Raw genomic sequence first — 22,110 nt, 5'->3', positions numbered from 1 at the left:
TGAGAGACAAAGCTGAATACAGTTGCATGAATACAAAACCGACCAACCATGAGGATGGTGTTCCGCTTAAGAGGCAGTTCCGTTTAAGCGATTTCCGTTTATCGAGATTCCACTGTATTGAATGTGGCGGTGAACGGCAGTTCACTGTATGCATAGTACGTCGCTATTCTCTTGCATGGGATTTTCAAGGAGATTTTAAACCTGTTCGATATTGCACAATCATTCGACATATTCGAGTTTGATATATCTGGGATCGACTGTATAAGACATTTCATTATGTGTGCCCCATCCCATCTCTTAGCATTTGCTGTCAAAGGTCACCCAACTACACATTGATTGAAAGACTGAATTGTTGCAAAGAAGTTGACATTTAATAATGTGAAGGGCAGTTGCACGTAACAATCTGCAGCTACGACACTGATTTCAGGCATATGCTTTGCTCTCTCCTGACAGGGCCAAGGTCAAGCCTGGGCTGAGGATTCTACAGGTGCAGCCTACGGCTAAGCAGTCGTGGAATGTTGCAGTTGACACAAACTCCAAGCAGACATCTGCGACTGTGACCGTCACTCGCCTCAGCGAGGATACTGCGCTGCCAGAAAGGTCTGAAAAGTGTCACAAAATGTTTCAACGCACCCTTGAGGAAAGTAGCAAGCAATGATTTCCAGTGTTAGTGCAAGTCGTGTGATGTCATTAGAGTTTTACATACACAGGAGGCACTTCTGACAAACACAAAGGGGCCGTATAGATATGTTTGTCTTATCAGACGTACAGCTCAACTTAAACTAAATTAAATAGCCCTAAGAGTTTGTCTGTTTAAAAGGATCACACTCTATATAAGTTCCACTGTACATTTCACCAAAACAAAAATGAAGGAGTAGGGTGATTCATGTGAGAGTTGGCTGTGCTGTGTACACTAGCAGCAAAATCTGCTAGTCATGCAGTTGTAGATGTATGATACAGTAGACTTCCAATAATTCAGCATTGTTAAATTCAATCTTTCTGTTCAACCTTCATAAGTTCCAAAGGTGCCCATTCTTCCGTAACACTTGTTTTAATTAAATCTTTGGGCGATGCTAGCCTTTGTAGAGTTAATTGTAGAGTCTTGTAGAGTTAATTATTTGAAGATAATGATGAGATAATAGCAACTGTTGTTTGAGGCATTACCTTCACTATGTATGGGTTCAATGCTAGTAACACAAGTAAATAATGACAAGTGGTACAGGTCTATCAGTTCTTAAATATTGCCACTTTCATGAGTTATGTCTCTGTCTGCAGAAGGAAACCATACCTGATTTGTAGGTTTCAGGGCTTTAAAAAGATGTTAAAAAATAAATATTAAGTTAAGCTGTGCTGCTGGCTTGCATCCCTGGGGCTGCAAATAGGCTGAATTTACCTAGCCTGCAAGGCTTGGTGTGTTAGAAAACAATGTACTGGCAAGATACAAGTGGCAAGACTGCATTGAAGTTTCTCAATCAACTACCCATGGTTCTCATAGATGTTGGTGACATTAGAGGTAGTATTCTCAGGTGATTAGTTTCAGCGATAGTCTCACTTTCATAAGAGTCAGCCCACAAGAGCCAACTAGAGCTTCTCTCGCGTGTTTGCTCAACCCTCGTTACCCTCGTCTGGTGCCTATTCTCTGGAAATCTTGCGAAAGTGAGCTATCTCCAAAAGTGACTGTCCAGGAATACGCCCCCTGGCTGAGGCTAGTGAATTGCTCATTAAGAAGGAAAAGATAATCTATTGCGTTGTAAGATAAACAAAATGTCAGCCTTACTATTCAGATTTCCTGCACGAAAATGACCTAGCTATATAAAAACGCCGCTAAATGTTTGCAATGTTACAGTAATCAACACAATGTTAGGGCATGAAATTAAAAGTACTTCAGCAAGTTTCTGAGGGGTGATTTCTTGGAGCCTTGCTCTTGAGTGTCGTTTTAAATGTGGGCTGTTAATTATGAGGGCAACCATATACAGTAGAACCTCGTTGATACGTTCCCGTCACGCACATTTTTCCAGTGCCAACGTTCGCAATCGAGAACACAAAAAAATGACCCAATAGAGTTACGCTCATATTTTACCGGTTCATACTTTCCTAGAAAATACAATTTTTTGGCACCAGCGTTCAGTACATCGCCAAACTGTGGTCGTATGATACCTTTTCAGGCCGCTAGATCCCTTGTAAACAAGAAAATGTGTGAGGCGCGCGCGATTGAGACCAGTATATAGCTGCCTGCCGCAGCAGCCTCACCACAATACTCGCCCACCCTCTCACATGAGAACGCCAGTGTGCTCTCAGTTTCTCATTTCATTACCAGCAAATCTTCTGCGGGGTCGTCACACACGGCATTCACAGCTATCACCACCAATCCTGTTGCGATAAGCATCTTCGCCTATCTAGCTGTTTCACAGCACATGGTGCCGTCGGAAGTGTAGCACACGCTTTTATTAGGCGATAACCAAAACACGCCGTTGTTCCCTGGTGCAGGTGGCGCAATGTGGGCATCACGTTTCGCTTCGGCGGCTTCCGCCGTCGACCACCAGCTCGATTTCGTCTCGGTTTACCATAGCCCTCTTAAAACACCACACAATGGAAAATCAACAAAACGCGTCTAGGCTTACCAGAGCACCACCATCTCGATTCGCGTCGGCGTCTCATGCTACAAAGATCCGTGCGACGCTTCACGTTATGTAAGATGTGAACAATATTGAGTCTGTCAAATTTTTTAGTTACTTCGAATTGTATGTTTCCACAGTAAGTTTTTTTCTCGCTGTTTTTTCCAAAACGGATGAACGAGGTTTTACTGTATTACATTTTTGCACGTAAGCAATTGTTTCAGCTCTGCAATGTATCCTAGTGAGCCCATGTGATATTGTGCACCATTTACTCCCAACATATATACTCTCAAATGCACCCTCCTGGTGGTGCCCTCTAGTAGCGTGTTAGTGCTGTTAGTGGCATTAGCTACACCACTGCTTTGCCAACTATTACCTACAAAGCACACTACAGTCAATGACCGATTATTCGGACACCAATAATGTGGACATGCTGGATTATTTGGAGAGCCCCATGGCACCTCCGCTAGCCCCATAGACTTAACGTGTAAAGACAATAAAAATTCTGGACACCTTACAGCATGTTGTGCAACAATTCAGCCCCTGCCTGCACGAGCATGTGCTGATATCGCCACCGAGTCGAGCAGAAATAGCACCATTCTTGTTTTGAGATGTCTCTGGCATGGTCGTTGATCATGTTGCCAGCGCTCTACGAAACCGAAACTAGCAAAGCCTAGTTGACCTAGTAGTCGCCGATGAGAATATCATGCATGCATTGACTGTACTTTCATCTATCTGTAGCGACAGCATGACACTTGTCTAGATACGATAGATATGAGCCGCGATTTTGTAGCGAGGCTTTCCACTCGATTCTATGCCACTCTTAATTATTATTTACTATCCATAGCTGGTTAATCCTGTCGATAACGTATGCAGAGGATCGCCCTGTCCACTGAGGAAGCACAAGAAGTGCGAAAAGGAATAGCATAAAAGGCATTGCTAGAAAAATCGCGGCCACAGAACGTCTAGGCCAAGGGCTGGGTGCATGTGTGCACATCAACACACATTGACAAACTTCGACTGTATTCTTGAACGATCACTTTAGAGAGAGAGTTTCATTTTTGTGCAACTACCATTGGACGCATTGACGGGCAACAGCATTTCTGCACAGTGACAAGATAGCATTCCCGGCACTGTGCCAAGAATGCTGTCGCTCTCCTAGATGCCAATGTATTTTCTGCTATAGTCACACGAAATCGAAGGTATCTCCAAAAGTGACGATCTGAGAATACTGCACGTCTTTCTTGGTCACTTGTGGAACAAAGTAACTTATTTTTGGGCGAATCTATTTCTGATTTCCAGTTATTTGGGATGTTTTGGCAGTTCCCGTCGAGTCCGAGTGATCGGTGGACAACTGTACTACTACTACGGACACTAACATCATGTTCTTGTTTAGCAATTTTTGTTGAAAATTGCGGTTGCATGGTCCCTCTTGCACTTGCTACGCAGTGGGGAAGAAGTACTCAACTGGCTCTTTGAAGTGGAGGAAGGTCTGGGCCATGAAGATGGAGGTCAGGTGACCTGGCACCTACGCTACCTAGACCTCCCCAACTTGGACAGCACAGCCACTGTGAGCAGCACTGCTAGTGTCAGCGAGGTTGACGACAGCATCAAGCTCACCTCCCGGTTGGACATCCACAAGGACGACGTCCAAGCCGTGCTTCTTGTCGCAAAGGTACTCGTGCACTTTTGGCAAGTCGGGGCAGTTCAGAGAGTGCTGTTTGAATGCAGGCTCTGCTGCATGAGACTCATTGCAGTGGTGCTCGTAACTTCAGTAAAGCATGGAACACTCGCTTTAAGGCAAAGCTTTCTTTAGGTGCCCGACTGGATTCGCCTGGTGGTTGTCGGGTGCATCTCAAGCACAGCACACGCAGTACAACGCATCCACATGTGTAAGCCTCGCGTCTGGTGTCCATCAAGCACAGAGAGCATGGAAGCGTCTTGAACACATTGCATTCAGCACATGTGAAAAGGACTCGAGCATCAATGCATCAATCATACCAAGCAACACGTTTGCATGAAAGTGTTTACGGGCAATCTTTTAGTATAAATTTGAGTGGTGGTGAAATGAGACCACCACTGATATCCAGGCAGACTTATTCAAAAACAATGAACCAGAGAGCCGAACGAGAATGTCAGCACTGTTCAGCAAACAACATTGGGCACCTTCATCTTGTGGGTTTTAATAGGATTCCTTTGAATTCCTTTCACTCGATTGTATTCCTTTCTTATCTTCCACCGCTAACTGCCAGCTGACGCCAATAATAACCAGGGACAGAATGCCACTCAAAGCACTGATGACATGCAAAAAAGGAATATTATTGGAGGGGAATTGTTACATTCACATAGTTTCTGGGATAGAAGTGTTACATAATTTCTAAAACATTCATGCTCGGAATTGTTTGCAGTCAAACCAGCTGCTGAATACAGCAGTGCTGACCGGCAAGCAGGTGTCGCAGCCCATGAAGGTGTTCGTGGTGAGCCAGTCTGGTCTCCTGGGAGATGTGACCCTGCAATCCTCATGCCACTCAGCTGACGAGTCCGTTCTCAAGGCAAGTGGTTGCAACAATTGCCATGTTTTCCAGACCATAGTCCTTACCCGCTGTGTAGCCCGCAAGCATGAACTTCGGCTCAAAATAAGATTTTCAGCTTGTCTGCTACCAGTAGACACAGTATCGTACTTTATTTGGTGCCAGTATACTGTACACAGTGCTGTAGACTCCCATTAATTTGACCTCAGTTAATCCAACTCTTCACTTAATTCGAATGCATTAGAAAGTCCCAGTAAGAATCTATACATAGGTTATGGAAGGAAGACTCGTTTAGTTTTAATGTGAAAGTATGCTGCTTCAGTTAATTTGACCACCATCAGTGCCCTCTCAAGTGCGCAGGGACTACTAAAAGCAGACGGCACGACTGCTTCCCTGGGCGACAACGGTGATAGCACCAACCCTTCCTGCAATGACGATTACGACTTGTGCTATGCCCTGGTCAATGTCTCTATCAGCACTGTCACCAGCAGCGCTGATGACAGTGCTGCTGTCTGTGGGCCACTGATTAACGACAACATGCATAGTTTTAGTACAGTTAGCATTCTTTGCCTACTTCAGGCATTTTGAGCCTGTCTGTCTTGTCTGTTTGTCGGTCTATCTGTTCATCCTCTTACGCCAACCCAGTGACCGAAGTTGTCAACCAGCTTGAGCTACGAAGTATCTGCTCATGGTCATGATGCTGCCATGGTTGTTCCTTAGTCGACATTCCTGCTTTGTCATCTAACTGTTGTCACACCTTCTACGCAACCCAGTAGACCAAGTTAAATATATTCGGCCACCTCTTGTCATGCCATTGTCATTGCCCCATCGTCGTCACTGTGCCGTTTTACTGTCATCATCACTTCAGTAACGTCATCCCATTGTCGTCATGCCGTCAATGTCATACTGCCTTTGTTTTTTCATCGATGTCGATCCTTTTTCGTCATTCTATCGTAATTATTCTGTCATCTTTCAATCATGATTATGCCACCGTGGTCATGCCATCGTCATTGTTCCGTCTTCAGGCAGTTGCTCTTATGCAGTCAGGGTCGTACAGTCATCATCACTCCAGCTTCATTATCTGACTCTCGTCATGCCACCATCATCGAACCATCCTTGTCACACAGGCTTTGTGATGCAGTCGTAATAGCACCATTGTCGTCATACACTCATTTTTATCCCATTGTCCTCATACAGTTTTCATGCCATCATCGTCATGCCATTGTCATGATTGCATCATCGTGCATTCCTTGTCATACCATCATTGTGATGCCATTGTCGTCATGCAGTAACATCATTCCACTGTCATTCCATCATCGTCACACCACCTTCATTGATTAGTCAAGCTCTTTCTTTCAGCATTCTATTGTATTGATGTCGTCATTCATTCGTGATTGTGCCACCGTTGTCATACCATTGTTGCGATCGCGTAGTTGTCAGAGAGTCACTATCATGCATCCATAGTCATACCATCATCAACATGTCATTGGGGTCGTGCCATCATCGTCGTTCCAGCTTCATCATACCATTGTTGTCACTCCATTGTCGTCGTACATTTGTCGTCACCTCATTGTCGTCGTGCCATTGTCACATCACCTTTGTCGTTCCATGGACATCATTCCTTGTTCATTATTCCATCGCCATCAGTGTGTCAACGTCAGAGTCATCGTCATGCCACCATGCCCAAAGGTGACCTTGGAAAGCTAGTGCAATAGTAAGACAGGAGGATAGCCGATTATGTCAGATATAGCCGACACAACGGAACTCTCAGAATGGCAACTACAGATGGTAAATGAACTTGACTTCAGATATACGGTGTGTCACTACATTGGTCAAATGCTAATTGCATTGCCATGGACAGTCACTGTGAGATGAAGTTCTGCCATAATTTTATTTCAATAGCAATTATATGGGCACTGGAGGCGTAGTTCTGCTCTCGGCGTCGCTGTGACGTTCCGTATGAAGTCCAAGGGTGATAACATTGTCGCTGTGTGCCATATGCTGTATGTGCGAGTGAAAGCGTGCGAAGGGGAGCTGACGATGGTGGCTCAACCTCACGCATACAAGGGAGGAAAGCGGGGAGGAAGCGTGCCGTCTTCGGTCGCACGCAAGGCACTAGAGGGAGAGGAGGAAGGGGGGCAGTGTTCTACTTCAGCGGCAACAGCGTACGGCGCAACCGTACGGACCGAATCTTGAAAGTGATCTGCAGTGGGGACAGAGTGCAGAGTACCGATAGGTTCGTGTGCACTATGTTCTCGCCACTGAATTTGCGCTGAACCGCTAACCAGCACGAAGGTCACTTCGCTCGCTTTTGCTGCCGCTCTTCCTCACACCAGCTGTTTGACAGCGAGTATCTGCAGTCATCAAATGTGATGTGTTAATTTTTGCCCGTGTGCGTGTGACATTATGCTTAATTTAGTTAGTAAGCGAATGTTTACAAGTTTATACGGCCAATAAAACTACTGTCCTTACTTCATATAGCTGTCTAGTAATTTGCTATCGCAATTGATGCTTCACCTTTCAGGTGAAACTGCAACCATTTTCTTTTTTTTTTTAGTACTTTGTAATACTACATTTTACCAGTGCTGGCATATGGGGCACAGACTTGGAGACTGACAAAGAAGCTTGAGAACGAGTTAAGGACTGCACCGAGAGCAATGGAATGAAGATTGCTAGGCATAACGTTAAGAGACCGAAAGAGAGCGTTTTTGATCATAGAGCAAACGGGTATAGCCGATATTCTAATTGACATTAAAAGAAAAAAGTAGAGCTGGGCAGGTCATGTAATACGCCGGTTAGATAACCGTTAAACCATTAAGGTTACAGAATGGGTACCAAGAGAAGGGAAACGCAGTCGAGGACAGCAGAAGACAAGGTGTAGTGATTAAATTAGAAAATTTGCGGGCGCTAGATTGGAATCGGTTGGCACAGGACAGGGGTAATTGGAGATCGCAAAGAGAGGCCTTCGTCCTGCAGTGTACATAAAACACTGCAGGCTGATGATGATGGTGATGACTGAAGTAGCCTGTCAATGATGAAAGACTACTTCAAGCAATAAGAAATATTTTAATTAATTCGACCTTTAGGATAATTCGACCAAATCTTGCTGTCCCACAAAGGTTGAATGAATGTAAGCCAACTATATTGAGCATATAGTATTTGGTGCCATCAGAATGGTCCTTGTGTTTTGTGCATATATGAAGTTTTGTGTAAGTGCAGTGCACATTTTGCGAGTAGGTTTTGTTCACGAGCTCACAAACCAAAGCCCTGAGAAGCAGGCACTTTAAGCATCGCGAGCAGCATCCACTTGCGTATCAGAAGCTGCCACCATGAGCTGGAAAAGTTGCTTGTTCACGGTGACAATTATTGTGGAGCTGATTTTGCTGTGACATAGCACAATAAATATTTGCAGGCACACTGTGACCTCGTTTTCTAGAAGTGTGCCTTTCATCTTAAAAAATAAAATCACGTATAGTCTGTATACATAGATAGTCCACACCTCGCAAAAGGTCAACTTTTAAACTAGAATAGTTTGTGAACTACTTTTACAAAAACATGATACTTCAACAAGGGAGGTGGAGGTAAGTTTCATTCTACTGCAGAGTATGAAATGTGCTTGCTTAAAGTTTAAGAAGGCAAGTAACGGAATAATTATGAAATCTATGCTTTTATTTAAGCCTTTCTAAGAATTATATGCTTGAGAAGTGTATCATTCACAGCAGTAACTCTCATGGGTTCAGTCAGCACTCACCATGTCCATATGTCCATTCAAAGGCTGTTCCACAGGACTAGTTACGTTGCACAACTTCGGAAGTTGCTTCATGTATATGCGCAGAGGTTTTCCAAGTGTTTATTCATCACTCGTGACAGTCATAAAGCACTCACACTAGTGACAAGAAATTCTTGTTCAATAGCATTAGTTTTAACCCAGTACTGCGACTATTATTCCAAGGCTAGAACCCATGTTGAATATTGTAAGCAGTATCATCATATTAAACTGATCCAAAGGGCCTGAACACAAATCCAAGGTAACGAGATGCAAAAGTGATTTTAACTGAAGGATATCTATGCATCAATCTTGTAAACAATGGGGATGTACTTCAGCGAACTCTAAGGACACATTAACTGTAGCACTTGTACACTTCGCTCACAGCCAGTTCACAAAATTAATTGTGTAAGTCATTGAAGCATTATCTCTGTGCCACCATTAAAAAATAGCAACAAAGTAAACATAGCGACACATCATTGCACTGGGGCTCTTCATTGGTTGGCCTTCAATAATTTCTTTTTCTTCAAATGCTTGTTTGAACCAGGCACAATTGTATGATAGAGCTAGTGGTAATTGAATGGCAAAGCCGGGATCAAACCCACAACCTCGAGTTCTGCAGCGCAATGCCATTGCCATGGGGATAACGCAGTGGGTGGTTTGCTTATCTTTAAGATGGATAATGAAGACAGAAATGCCAGCGCACCGCAGGTGGGATGGAGATGCTCAAGCTTGCGTGGTGCCTTACTATCATCTAGTACTCGACCAACTACTTAACCAAAATAACATGGGAGGTTTGCATGTGTTCCTAACAAGTACCAATTATGTGGCCTGACCTTATCCATGCAGGTCTCACCGTCATGCACGTCAGTGTACCTGGACGGCTCAGAAGTGCGGGGCTCACAGAATGCAACTGTGCTAGTCAAGTACGGAACATACACGGGCCAGGCTGCCTTTCTAGTGTGGATGCCCGAGCTTCCCCTGGACCTGCGGCTCTCAGACACAAAGCTGAGCCAGATCCGAGCTTGGCGCACCCCGCACAGGCACAAGAGGTAAGGCCTGGCCCCGGTGCACTGACCTCCACACCACGGCCTCTATCAGCTCTATCGTGTTCTCTCGCTTGTCACACACACTGTGCCGTCTAGTGCCACTTTGTTTATTTTTCCTAGTTGCCTCAGGTCTTAATTCAACACCTGATGCCCAGGCTAAGTGGTGCTTTTCATTTTGTAGTTACAGCTTTTACTGATAAACCGTTTGCATCCTTGATGTTCTTTGTTCGTCGCCCATCATCGCTCAACCATCGCTTCCACAGGACAGTATGATAAGCTGTGGCCCTTCATGTCGGTAGTGTTAAGCAAATGAGCCACATGTATAGGTTATTTAGGATGTAAACACTAAAGCAATATTTTGTAATTTGACAGGTTACTTGTGTTTCATTTTAAACTGATAGCACATCTTTTCTTCATCTTTTTGTGCTCCTCGCGGTGTTAACAATAATACTACATGGATCTGCTTTGCCTACAGATTTATTCAGTTTCGTTTGTGAAGTTCAAATGCTGTGGTTATTACAGTGTGGCAAGTGTAAAATTCTGGAACTCTCTGTGCCTCGCCAGGTGTCGGAACCCACTCCTCCAAGGGACCGTGGACTGCCGTAACAATTGGTTGCGCAACAAGCGACGCATCCTTGAGAAGTGGGATGATGTACGTAGACTGTCATTTGTTGAATGTGTTTCTCTAAATTTTTTTTCAAAATTATTCAGAAGCCAGAGGGCTTGTTTGGGCCAGTTAGTACACACTGTACCATCTCTCTGTGCCTGAATGGAGAGGACTAATGCCAGACTTTAATGTTTAGTGCACTGCGCGTGAGAAGCACGTAGTACCATGTAACTGCTCTTCCTTCGTGTTTTGCCACTTCTCTGCTCATCACAAAACCTCAGGCAGTGCAAGTTGATGCAATGACCTCCACACCGCTCTCCCCAGCCACTTTAGCTGTTGCAGACCCATAAATAATGACACATTGTGACTGTGAATTCATTGTGTTGTATGCTTCGCCATTATGGACTCTGTAGGCCGCTGTAATCCCGTTTTACGGACGTTAAGTGCTAGTTCTGACCTACTGCACATTGCCATCAGCTACGGATGAACGGAGCAAAACATGTCCTCCTTTCTATTACCCTGGTGCAGTCCACAGATTTATCTCTCTCAACTCACACATGCACGCAAGCCTCGGGCAAAGGTGGCACGGCTCTTACGTGTCTCCATCCTTGACAAAACGGAAGTACAGTAAATGCTCATTATAACAAAGCCGCTACTCAAATTGTCACTTTATTTGAAATTTCTCCCAGTCCCAACCAAAACACATGCATCTAAAACCGGGTTACTCGAAGTATACAGATAAGCTCCGCTGCTCAGAACAAGCTGGCAAGGGGTCCATGCACGCTCACAGCAGCGCTCTGCACGTTTCGAGCCGAACAAAGCCAGCAACTTTTCTCCGTCACTAACTGTGCCATTGAGCTGCGTGCGCACCCTTTTCCTCCATGCTGCGCCCATGTATTATCAGCGGGGGCATGTGTGCACTGTGGGGAGCACCCGCCTCCATTTCCTCCCGCATACCCGCGCCGTCCCGTTCGCACGTGGCCAACGGGTCGGGCTGGCGTAGACAAGGGAGAGAGAGGCACCACGCGCCCTCCCTTTCTCCGTCGCTCTTGTGACGCGCGTACCCCTCTCCCCCCACGCGGCTCACAGGAAAGGAAAATGTATCCGGCGGGCAAAGAGGACTTCCCTCGCAAAAAGGTAAAAAGGCATAAAAGCGCGCCACCGGGGGAGACGCTCTCTCTTGGGACGCCGACACCTGGACCGCTTGGACGAAAGCACCTGCCGCATCCCGTGAGTGACCTCGTTTGTCTGACTCACCCAGACAACGAGGCAAGCCTATTTACTACTATTACTGAGAGGTCGTCCCTCTGCGGGTGTTCGCTATTGCTAATAGCAATAAACGTTATTGCCTTTGACACCGCTGGTTGCCTTATTCGTTCGAACCCGGCGTAGCCGCGATTCCCGCGCTACGGGTTGGGAGTACTACTAAGCGACTGCGTGGGGCTAGATCCGGAGCTCGCCTTCAGCCCTAGCCGCACGCAGAGTGGAACCCCCACAGCACCCATGCCGCCGCTCCGCACCTATCACTCCACACGAGCGATCCTCAGCCTCTTCTTCGCAGCTCTCCATCGTGCACCCTCTTCCTCCATGTTGCGTTTGCATGTTATCAGCAGCGAGCAGCACTATGGAAGTAGTGTGCAACAGAAGAAACAAATGTTACTTTGCACCACCTTTCACGTGCCTTCCATGTCCAAAGTCACCCGAACCGAGACACGCTACTTCCTCTGTGCTTGCGTGCAAGCTTGCATCAGCCGGTGCAGGCTGTGTAAACGCATGGCTTCAGTTGGGAATGGCACTGCCAGGCCCCACACGAACGTGTCTGAGCCGAGAACAAAAAGTTATTTTGTATGCGAGCTGGAAAAGGGCAACCGGCAGAAATGGGAAATCATGACCTAATGCGTTCAACATTGTCAACTGCACTGAAGAACAAGGAAGCCCTACAGGACAACTTCGAGAGGAACTTCTCAGCCAAGCAGAAGCGCAGCCGTGATTCAAAGTATCCTGAAGTGGAGAGTGGGCTTCCTGAGTGGCTGTAAAACTCCAGAAGTGTGATCCTCCTCGTGAATTGGCTTGCACTGACCGCAAAAGCCAAAGCTTTCACTCTCTAAATGGGCAAGCAAGATTTTAAATGCAGCAATGGCTGGCTTGAACACTTCAAGTGACGGCATGGTGTTTCCTCAAGATCAATGGTTGGTGAAAGTGCAGCCGTGGACCATGACACCGTGGAGGTATGGCGCAAGGATTGGCTAATCTCCCTACTTCAGTAATGTAAAGAGGAAGACATTTGCAACCTAAACGAGGCTGCATTCTTCTACAAATTGTTGCCGAAACACACATACATTACAATAGGATCTTCATTGGGAGGCAAACAAAGCAAAGAGTGTGTTAAAGCTCATTCACACTAGTGGCTGACAGTGGTCGCGCAACCAAGTTGGTTGCAAATGGATATTTTCCCCCAAAAGCAAACATTTTGGGCCAGTCACGCAACCGCATTCACAAAACTGCAGAACCAACAGGGCATCTGTATATGCTGCCGTTTATTCTATGAGGCAATGGCATTGCAAGCAGACGTGAATGGCATATCGCGAGACATTTTGGTGCAGTGACTCACCGGTCATACTTGCTGGTGTGGACATCAGTTACCTTGAGTCACTTTTTTATTTGAGCACAAGCTTACTTTGTTGATAATGTGGAAGGCAAAGCTGCGATGCTTCTGCAATGCATTGATGCCCAAGGACTTCATATGTAAAGACAATAAATATGCTTGGATGACTGTTAGCTGTTTTTCAGCTGTACAGTCAACGACTGATAATTCAGGCTCCATGGAGAACGTCAATAAGTCCGAACTATCGAATGTACAAAAAAAATGAATGTATCCTAAAAAAAGCATTCTTTTATTTACGATTTAAGGCCCCTGTGCAAAGAAGCAGTGATCGATTCATTACTGTACACACTTCTGCTTAAGTGCAACCAGGTCCACCTGCATTTATGCCAGTTTTGTGTTGTCTCTGTACGCCGATGCAAGAATTGCAAAGGCTCGAGTCAGATCCTCATGTGAAGGCTCCAGAACACATGCCACATCGTCATCATCAGAGTTAAAGCCACTGTTTGACTATGGGAGAACTTGCTCAATTGTTCCATCATCATTCAGTTCAGCACACGATGACAACACTCTGTCAATATCTGCAAAGTGTTCAGATGTAACAGTGGCAGGAATCGGCACATCGCAGCTTAGCAGGTCATCAGTGATGTCTGCATTTGAGCTCATTGTGGTAGGCGGCAGTTCAGGCTCTTCAGTTGCGGAGTCGGACTCATTCGTACTGCAACTCAACACTCATTTGGAGTCAGACTATGAGGACACAGTTAGTGCCATTTGAAGCGGACTGTCGATAACTTCACCTTCACAAGAAAGGCTTCCTGGAGCCAGCAGAGTGCTGTCTGGAATGCATACTAAACAAACAAACAAGCACAGAATGGCAGAACGCTGTCGGGAGGGCAAATTCAGCAAACAACAGTGGGCGATGCACAGTGGTGCCAGAATGTATGGGATGATCACGATGTTGATGTGACCTCACAATCAGACAAAGCCTCCAAGATCGGCATTTGCAGTTAAATCTCTGAGGCGCAGCGACCAAGGCAAGGCCTCACACGTTTAGCGTGTAATCTCTGAGACCGTACTTGCCAGAGGAGATAATGGCTGCAAAGTCGGTGTACGCTACAGCCACGGTCAGAGTCTAGGTAGTTGAATGTAGAGCTGGCAGCTGTCCGAAATGTTAGTCGTGTTTACACATTAAGTATATGGGGCCATTGGCAATGCCGCGAAGCTGTTCAAATTACCGAGCATGTCCGGATTATCGGTGTCCAATTTATCGGTCAGTGACTGGGTGCACCTTCTGGATCAAGGCAAAGCATCGCTATGTACTTTTCGTTGTTGACAGCGGTCCCCAGCCATGAGAAGATTGACAATCTCAAAGCTATCACTGGAGTTTCTGTCAGCGAGCACAACCACAATATTGCAGCCTATGGCTCAGGGCGTTATTGTGACCTCGTGAAAGCTATGCGGCAAGCCTTTTATAACACACTCTCAGGGCATGTGATCCCAACAAAGGCTACAACATCGACCTTCTTGCTGCCATATGAAAGAGCTGAGAGCTGCAAGGATCACAAACTCCGTCTTGCGCATGCAGGTGTTTGCCAACCATGCTTAGGTGAGCCAGCTGATGATCACCAGGTTTGCAATGATCTCTACAAATCTGTGCACAGAATTGTTGGTGAAGAGGCAGAAGGCAACTCCGACTCATTTGCGTTGGCTGATGCTGATGTTCCCGTCGTGGCCCCAGCTACAGATGCCGAAATAAGACTTAATTCTTGGTGACCCCGATGAGGATGAGTAGGCAATGGATGAACAACCTCGTGATATAGAGCCTCCGTTTGCTGCAAAACAAAGTTGAGTGCACGGGCAGCAACCACGACCTCATGCAGTGCCTGAACAGATTGGAATAGGCATTACTCACACACAGCAGATGCAGCCAACTACCTTCTTTGCACCTCAATAAAGGTTACCTTCATTGAATATCTCACATTTATACTATTGTCACACAGCCTTTTTCGATCGTGATCGAGCCCAATCTAGATTTATTTTCTTGACCATGATTGGCTCCCATTCACAGTCAAGAATTTTCAAAGTTTAATGAATAATTTGCCCAATGCTTTCTTTGGCTTCATTATCTATTGGCTTCACATTGTAACACACAGTTGAAAGAACATACTTTATTTACTTTACATTGGGTGAAGTTGGGCCCGACAAATGAACAGCTAAGTGAGAGTCTGGCTTGCAACTCCAACGTACACTGTCTTTTCATAAGGATTCCATACGCCTTCTTCTCGTGTCCTGCACTGATCGCACATTACTGCGATAGCACGGTCTTTGCGAGCGCGAGTTCCACGCATCACTGTTGCTCTTTTTCACATGTATTCGTTAACAACTGGGAGGGCGCAGCGAATGGCTGGCATGCCGAATTTGAAGGCAGCTTGTGTCAATATGCTCATGACTGGCAAAAATCATGCCCCCCTGTTCCCCATCTTCCCATTCATTGTCTCCTGTTTGTTGGCCATTGTAGTTTCATATGTCTGTTTCAGCATTTTTTCTAGGCCATTCAAGTTACGAGGAAGCTTTAGCTTGTGCTCAATTCTGATGCTGAATATTCATGAACTTGTGAAATGCAGAAATGCTTTTCTGAGATAACTCCTGTGTAGCAGTTTGGGCCAGTTGGTATGTCGTGATTACTTGGCAGAGCAGTAACGCAAAGCAAAAAAAAAAAAAGAAAAACAACCGGACGACAGGAGAAACAAGGACCTTGTTTGTCATGTCGTCCAGTTCTATTGCTTTGTGCCACCGCTCTCCCCAGTAATCATAACCACTGGACCGATTTTAATGAAATTTCTTGCATTTTAGAGAGAACTCTAAATTCTAGTGACTGTTTAAAAATGGAATTTTAATTATGAGGTTTTTTCCTTTAATCGCTGGAAATTGGCAAGTTTAAGAAAGATAGAAGCACAACACTTACAAATCCGTAACTTTGCACCAAAAATATATATTACAGTTCTATGAACTGCACCCCTTGGAATATCCAAGGTGGACAAATTTGATATCATAACTTTTATCTTGCATGGTGTTGTTACACAGTTTACAAGGGTTTCACGAAAGACCTACTTGCATATTAGTAGTGTACTTGAGAACCATGTATAATACATCAATTTTGTCTGCCTTAGATGTACTATTAGATACAGTTTGCAGAATCTCGACATCATTTCTCATTGCTAAGCTACAGAGTTCTATACTTGAGTTCTGTTTTCTGGGAATTTGCAATTTTCAACAATCCTTATTAAAAACCGACGGCCTACATAAAAGAACCACTTAAAACAGTCACTAAATTTTATCTTTTTCTTTTAAATGCAGCAAACCTCATGAAATTTGTGCGGTGGTTGCCAAGAAACATTATTTCTCCTTCGCCATCTATTTAGTTAGGAGCCCCCAAGCTAAGGCTTCCTCTTCACCATAATTTTCTCAAGTCTTGCAATAAGCAGCAGCAGTATTGAAGCCTTTTATTTCCCCCCGCATGCAGGGCGATGGGCCATCATCGGGCGGTTCCCCGGGGTCCTGTCGCCTGCGGTTTCAGCAGGCACGGGTAGAGGTGCTCACGCGCTTCCAGAGTGTCGACCACAATTCCGGCAGGGAGGCCTACCTACTAGGGCGTCGGACCCAGGTGGCCGTCACCAGGCTCGTGGCACCTTTCCTCCGCGTGGCCGACGCGCACCTTGCCTTGCTGAGGGGCACAACCGTCCGGGGGCTGCGTGCAGGGCGCACCGAGGTCCAGGTGACTGCGCCAAGTTGCATCCATCACTTGCACTGTGGGGCTTTGAGGATGGGCACAGTGTGTCGCGAGCCGTGTGCATCATTTGCACAAATGTAATGGTACCGTTATTTCGAGTGTGTGTTATTGCCACCTTGAGAATGTGCATTGTATTGTAACCAGAGCCACGGCTTCACATTAGGCTTGTACAAGGCACTAAATCGTGTATTTCGAGGGTCTACGATATGGTCAACTGTCAAATTGGAATTTTATGTCTCAATGAAAAGCGCAGGAGCCTGTTCACGTAATCAAAAAGGTTAAGGGCTCTGCAGGCTCTAATAATCTAGGATTAGTGACTCAAACTATAAGTTGAGGCTCCTGCCACTGGCGGCATCCACCATGTTGATATGCAGCATGTGATGTAATGAGTCACGGCACACTGGGGCATCATCTGCATTACATAGACTATTCGGCTGCTCTAAGCTGCTGACACAGCACGTAATCACTCGTTATACGTCAGAATTGTTGCCGAACCTTCCCAGCAGCTGCTTAATGTGACTGCGCTCGCCTTGTGTGACTGAACTCGCTCTAGGCGAGCACATGACTGGTACCCAATGCAATGACGAAGTCTGTAATTGGCTGAGTCATTAATGAATTAAATTTGACCATCTCGGGTGTCACCTAGATCCAGAAGTCAAAAGGAAAGCATGAGGAAAAGGCAGGGTACTACCAGAAGGCTTTGTTAGCTTGCAGGAAGTGTTCTTCCCCAAACGTGCCAACTGAGTTTGAGCTAACGTGGTACTTTCAGTACGTGCTTTTATGCAGAAGATTACTGAAAGTGCTGCTCATAAAGTCTGTCTTCCTTGAACTAACTGGTATGGTATTGCGCAGATTTCAAATTTCTTTCTTTACCCACCACTTTGGCTCAGTAGCTATGTTATTCAGCTGCCGAGCACGAGGTTGCAGGTTTGATACCTGGCCACGGCGGCTGCATTCGCAATGCTCATGTACTTAGATTAAGGTGCGAGGGTACTGACACAAAAGTCTTGTATCCTGCTTTTTCTGCTTTATTAGATAGCTGCCGGCCCTTAAATGCAGTGTCGTGCCAGGATTCCTCGAACATGCATGAAGAATCGCCAATTATATCCTCTTTTAATATGATCATTTCAAAATGGAGCTTGGCTCTTTGGCGTAGGGTTTGTTTACAAGGGCACCCCTGCATGTCGCAAGAATTGGAGGTAGTGGTCACGTGGTATCGCAAACCGCTCATGCTTGCGCTAGTCAGCCTGGTCCAGAACAGTGCGGTCAACTTATAACAATATCAAGAAAAACGAAAAATCCTATCATTATAACCGATCATCGATATATCTGGACTGCCATTACAAAAAGCAAAAAGAAAAAAAACTGACAAACATGCCTTTGCAGGTCTGAAACTAAATCTACCACTTGCGCTAAAAAAGACATTAGGCAGTGAAAAATAAAATTTTTGTTTGTACCTCTAAATAGCGTGTAAAGCGCATGATGTAATAGAAATCTGCACTTGCTCTCGCATGAGTTTCAGGTTCACAACTGCAGTGTGCATCATGTCCAGCTGCTGCGCAAACATTGGTGGCAATAATTTAGCTTACATGAAATCAATGAGCGACTTAATCGGTGTCTGTGTCAAAGACGGGCTATTGTCAGTCTTGTCATCGCTGCCGCTGCTGTCATCGCCTCCGTCGAACAATGCTTGTCGTCTGTCGCAACAACAATCACACTGTTGGATACAACTTCAGAATGAGGCAGCACTATCTGCACTCAGAAACTCCTCCACCAAAGCACTGATTGTTTCATCATCAGTAGTGACATGCTTGCGGAGCTCGGTAATGTCAGCGGCTTCTGCTGTGTTGGTTTTACCCAAGGAGGCTTCACCCTGGTGCATAAAGTCGGCCTTTTCCATTCATCGGCATGCCCACAGGTTCCAGCCTTCATCATCGCGGTGCTCCCGGTATTCAGAATCGTCAATATCATCAACTGCACGAGCTCGTACTTATTTGAGTCTTGCAACATTTGTTGCTTTGTATCAAGCGACACAGCTTTGCGCTTTGTCAGTGCCATCTTCTACTAACTGGTCTCTTTTCTCCGCTGCTTCGGGGCTGCTTCCACGTTGCATTTCTGCACTCGCTGACAGAGAGAGCGATAGAGTGCAGAAAGGGCGGGTGCCGCTTTGCCTGTTTGCTTTCTTTTCTCTCTCCTTTTCCCTGGACGCGTGGAGCACGATCGAGGGCGACATGGACGTGAAGTGGCTGGCACCATCTTGCGACGCACTGTGGCAAATCACGGTGCTCTCTGTGGCTTTTGTGATCAGTATGTAGGTGGGATGCACTGCGCTGTAATGGCAGCAGATACGAACTCGCGTAGGCAAGCTTTTTGCCCTGTCTCAGCATTGTTCCTTTAACGGAAACTTAGCAATACAAATGTCATGATTATTCTACATGGAGAATGCCGTCCAGAAGGCCAAATTTTGATCGTTATATCAGATATGCACTGAATAACACATACTTAGAAGATCAACAACCGATTTTCCGAATGCCCGATTTTTCGGATGTGCCCGATAATTCGGCCGTCTTCGCGGTACCGCCACGTACCCCATAGAATCAATGTATAAAAATGGCTGAAATTTCAGACGTGAAAAACTTTCGCTGTCCGACTTTTCTGACTTTTTGCCATAACTACAGGTCCGAAACAGCTTTAGTCAAAGCCGCCACCGCCACCATTTTTATTATCTCGCAGCCTCTAACTAGCGCTCTCGCATGCAGATCCGCTGGCAGACATAAGCACGGCTGCAGCAGTGCTAGGCTTAGCTCCTTTGACATTCGCTGTCAAGCTTCTTGCTGTTCGGTGCCGTGTTTTTTATTGAATCAATTCACCACTGTTGCATGGCACTGACTCCGCCTTTGCAGTCCTCACCAATGGCTTTGAAGCTCGAAAAGCATGGCGCATTGCCTAATGCTGGTTCCCGAAAGTCAGGTTCGCCTCAATATAGCATACAGTGGTATTAAGTCATGAAGCACACTTAAGAGTGGGAAGGGGCAATTGTCACAGGACGTGGTATGTTTCCCTTAATTATACACGTGTGCAACTGCCGTTCCCTATCACAGTATGAGCACCAGTATGCCTAATAAGTGTACTGGCAGGCCTTTAGAGCAATTTCAGACATGCCTGTGGCGATTTAAACACTTAGGGAGGGGGGGCAGTAAAAGGCATGAATTCACTTTTTCAGGCTGTCTGATTTTTCAGTTGTTTTCGCAGTCCCTAGGGAGTACGAAAAATCAGACATTGACTGTATATGTTTTTTTTTTTTTCTCATAGCCCTAATGCATAAGTTGATATTCTTCAGTCGACTCTTTGTTATAACCTATATATCATTATAAATGGACTGCATTGTAGTCATAAGCCACACAATGACCATGTTGCCAAAATCTGGACCCATGCTGCATAAACTGTTCTTTCCTTTCACTTCTCCGCATTCTGCAAGCCTATTTCTCTGCTGTCACTTTTGTCAGAATGTGCACCTTCTCTCCCCTATTATGCAGTCGTACGAAGCTTTTCACAAGACAGTCGCAATGTGGCTTTGACTAGTGCACCAACTCGCACATCTGTCATATCATGTGGCACTCCCATCCCCTCTGATTCTTGTGGCGTGCGAGGGAACCCTTTGTACGCCACGAAATGTAGCCCACTTTTTGAATTTGTCATATTAAAAAATTTTATAATTCATGATTTGTTCCATATCAGAGAAGCTGAGCCCTCACATTGTTTTTAGCAGCTATTGGAGTTGGCGGATATCTAACTGCAAAGAAAAAAACCAGAGAAATATTGTGTCAGCGCTCTTGAAGAAACTGTGCATAGTAAAAATCAATGTGGAGTGCAAGACTACAGTGTCCTTCATAGCCCCTTGTGCGGCTTCGGGACACCAGACCAAACAATTTAATGTTTATTTATTTGTTTCCATTTGTGGGAAGGTTGGTGCATAAGATATGATCAAATTGTAAAAAAGAAAAAAAAGAATCGGTACACCCCTGAAGACATTGCGTGATAGCCAATTGGCACTGTATCTTTTTTTTCTTTTTTTTTTATTGTGCGTGCCCCTTGGCTGTGCAGGTGCTGTCACCCATCACAGGCAAGGTTCTGGGTGCTAGTGAGCTGCGGGTGAGCACGGACAAGGAGAGCCTGGTGCGCCTCGAGGTGCAGCTCGTCACAGGCCTCTCGCTTGAGGTGCTTCCCGACGATGCTGCCTCAGGGGTGTTCGTGGCCAAGACGTCCACCAGCCAGGCACTCACCTCACTTTACCAGGCAAGGAAGCTACACACCATACAGCATGGAAATACGTATTTAATTACTTATTGCACTTCAACGGTATTTACACATTAGGAGTGGGCTTTATGATAGTAGCCCACTGTGGTGGCTTAGTGGCTACTGGTTTGAGCTACTAAGCATGAGGTCACAGGATCAAACATCAGCCGTAGCGGCTGCATATTGATGGTGGCAAAATGCAAAAGTGGTGCACCGTGCATTGCGTGCACGTTAAAGAACCCCAGGTGGTCCAAATTATTCCGAAGTCCCCCACTACGACAGGCCTCGTAATCAAATCATCGGTTTGGCATATAAAACCCCAGAATAAAAATTTTTTTGTGTGATGCTAGCTGTTGGTGTACGACAATAAAGCATTTAACGGTGAGTACTGTGCCGTGAGCATATAACCAGTACTCTATTGGGTGCAAGGAAAGAAAAACGCACTTGAGGACTGCAGCGGATTCAGTGGTGGGACGAGATTAGAGCTGTAGCAGCACAAACGAGGCAATGCACCGAAAGATGGGACAGAGCTACCGCCGACGCCGTCCACATTTTCCCGCGTTCACACCAAACGCGTGCAGTGCCTGTGACTACAGCAAGCATCTCTGACGGCGGCTTGGCAAGTTTAGACAGTGGAAGGAGAGTTGGGCTCACTCGTCATGTAGCGTCTGAAGTCTCTGCCCGTTCTCCATCGTGCAGCGTTTCTGATGCAACAAGTTGCTGTTGTATATCTGTTTTTGTACTTGTGTGTACTTGTGTTTACTGGTGTTGGCGCAATTGCATCTCGTAAACACGTGCATGTGGCATTTACAGATCCTTTAAATTTGAATTCATTACTGTTTGCATGTACTGTC

At 45.6% G+C, this 22,110-nt stretch overlaps 1 protein-coding gene across 2 annotated transcripts in view; it reads left to right on the top strand.

Moving 5' to 3' along the window:
• The window catches only part of dtn (transmembrane protein 132C dtn), a 56,638-nt gene that overhangs the window by 13,890 nt on the left and 20,638 nt on the right, over positions 1 to 22,110 (top strand). For both annotated transcript variants that reach the window (XR_012826849.1, XM_075686594.1), the window contains exons 5-11: positions 454 to 600; positions 4,065 to 4,290; positions 5,024 to 5,167; positions 9,762 to 9,964; positions 10,526 to 10,613; positions 16,694 to 16,945; positions 21,065 to 21,256. Coding sequence is in view for 1 of the 2 variants with exons in the window: in XM_075686594.1 (XP_075542709.1) it covers positions 454 to 600; positions 4,065 to 4,290; positions 5,024 to 5,167; positions 9,762 to 9,964; positions 10,526 to 10,613; positions 16,694 to 16,945; positions 21,065 to 21,256 (1,252 nt within the window). In the remaining variant the exon portion in view is untranslated. The remainder of the gene's footprint in view (positions 1 to 453; positions 601 to 4,064; positions 4,291 to 5,023; positions 5,168 to 9,761; positions 9,965 to 10,525; positions 10,614 to 16,693; positions 16,946 to 21,064; positions 21,257 to 22,110) is intronic.

Source organism: Dermacentor variabilis, chromosome 3 (genome assembly GCF_050947875.1).
Source record: "Dermacentor variabilis isolate Ectoservices chromosome 3, ASM5094787v1, whole genome shotgun sequence".
NCBI lineage: Eukaryota > Metazoa > Arthropoda > Arachnida > Ixodida > Ixodidae > Dermacentor > Dermacentor variabilis.
This window is presented reverse-complemented; position numbering and strand designations above follow the sequence as displayed.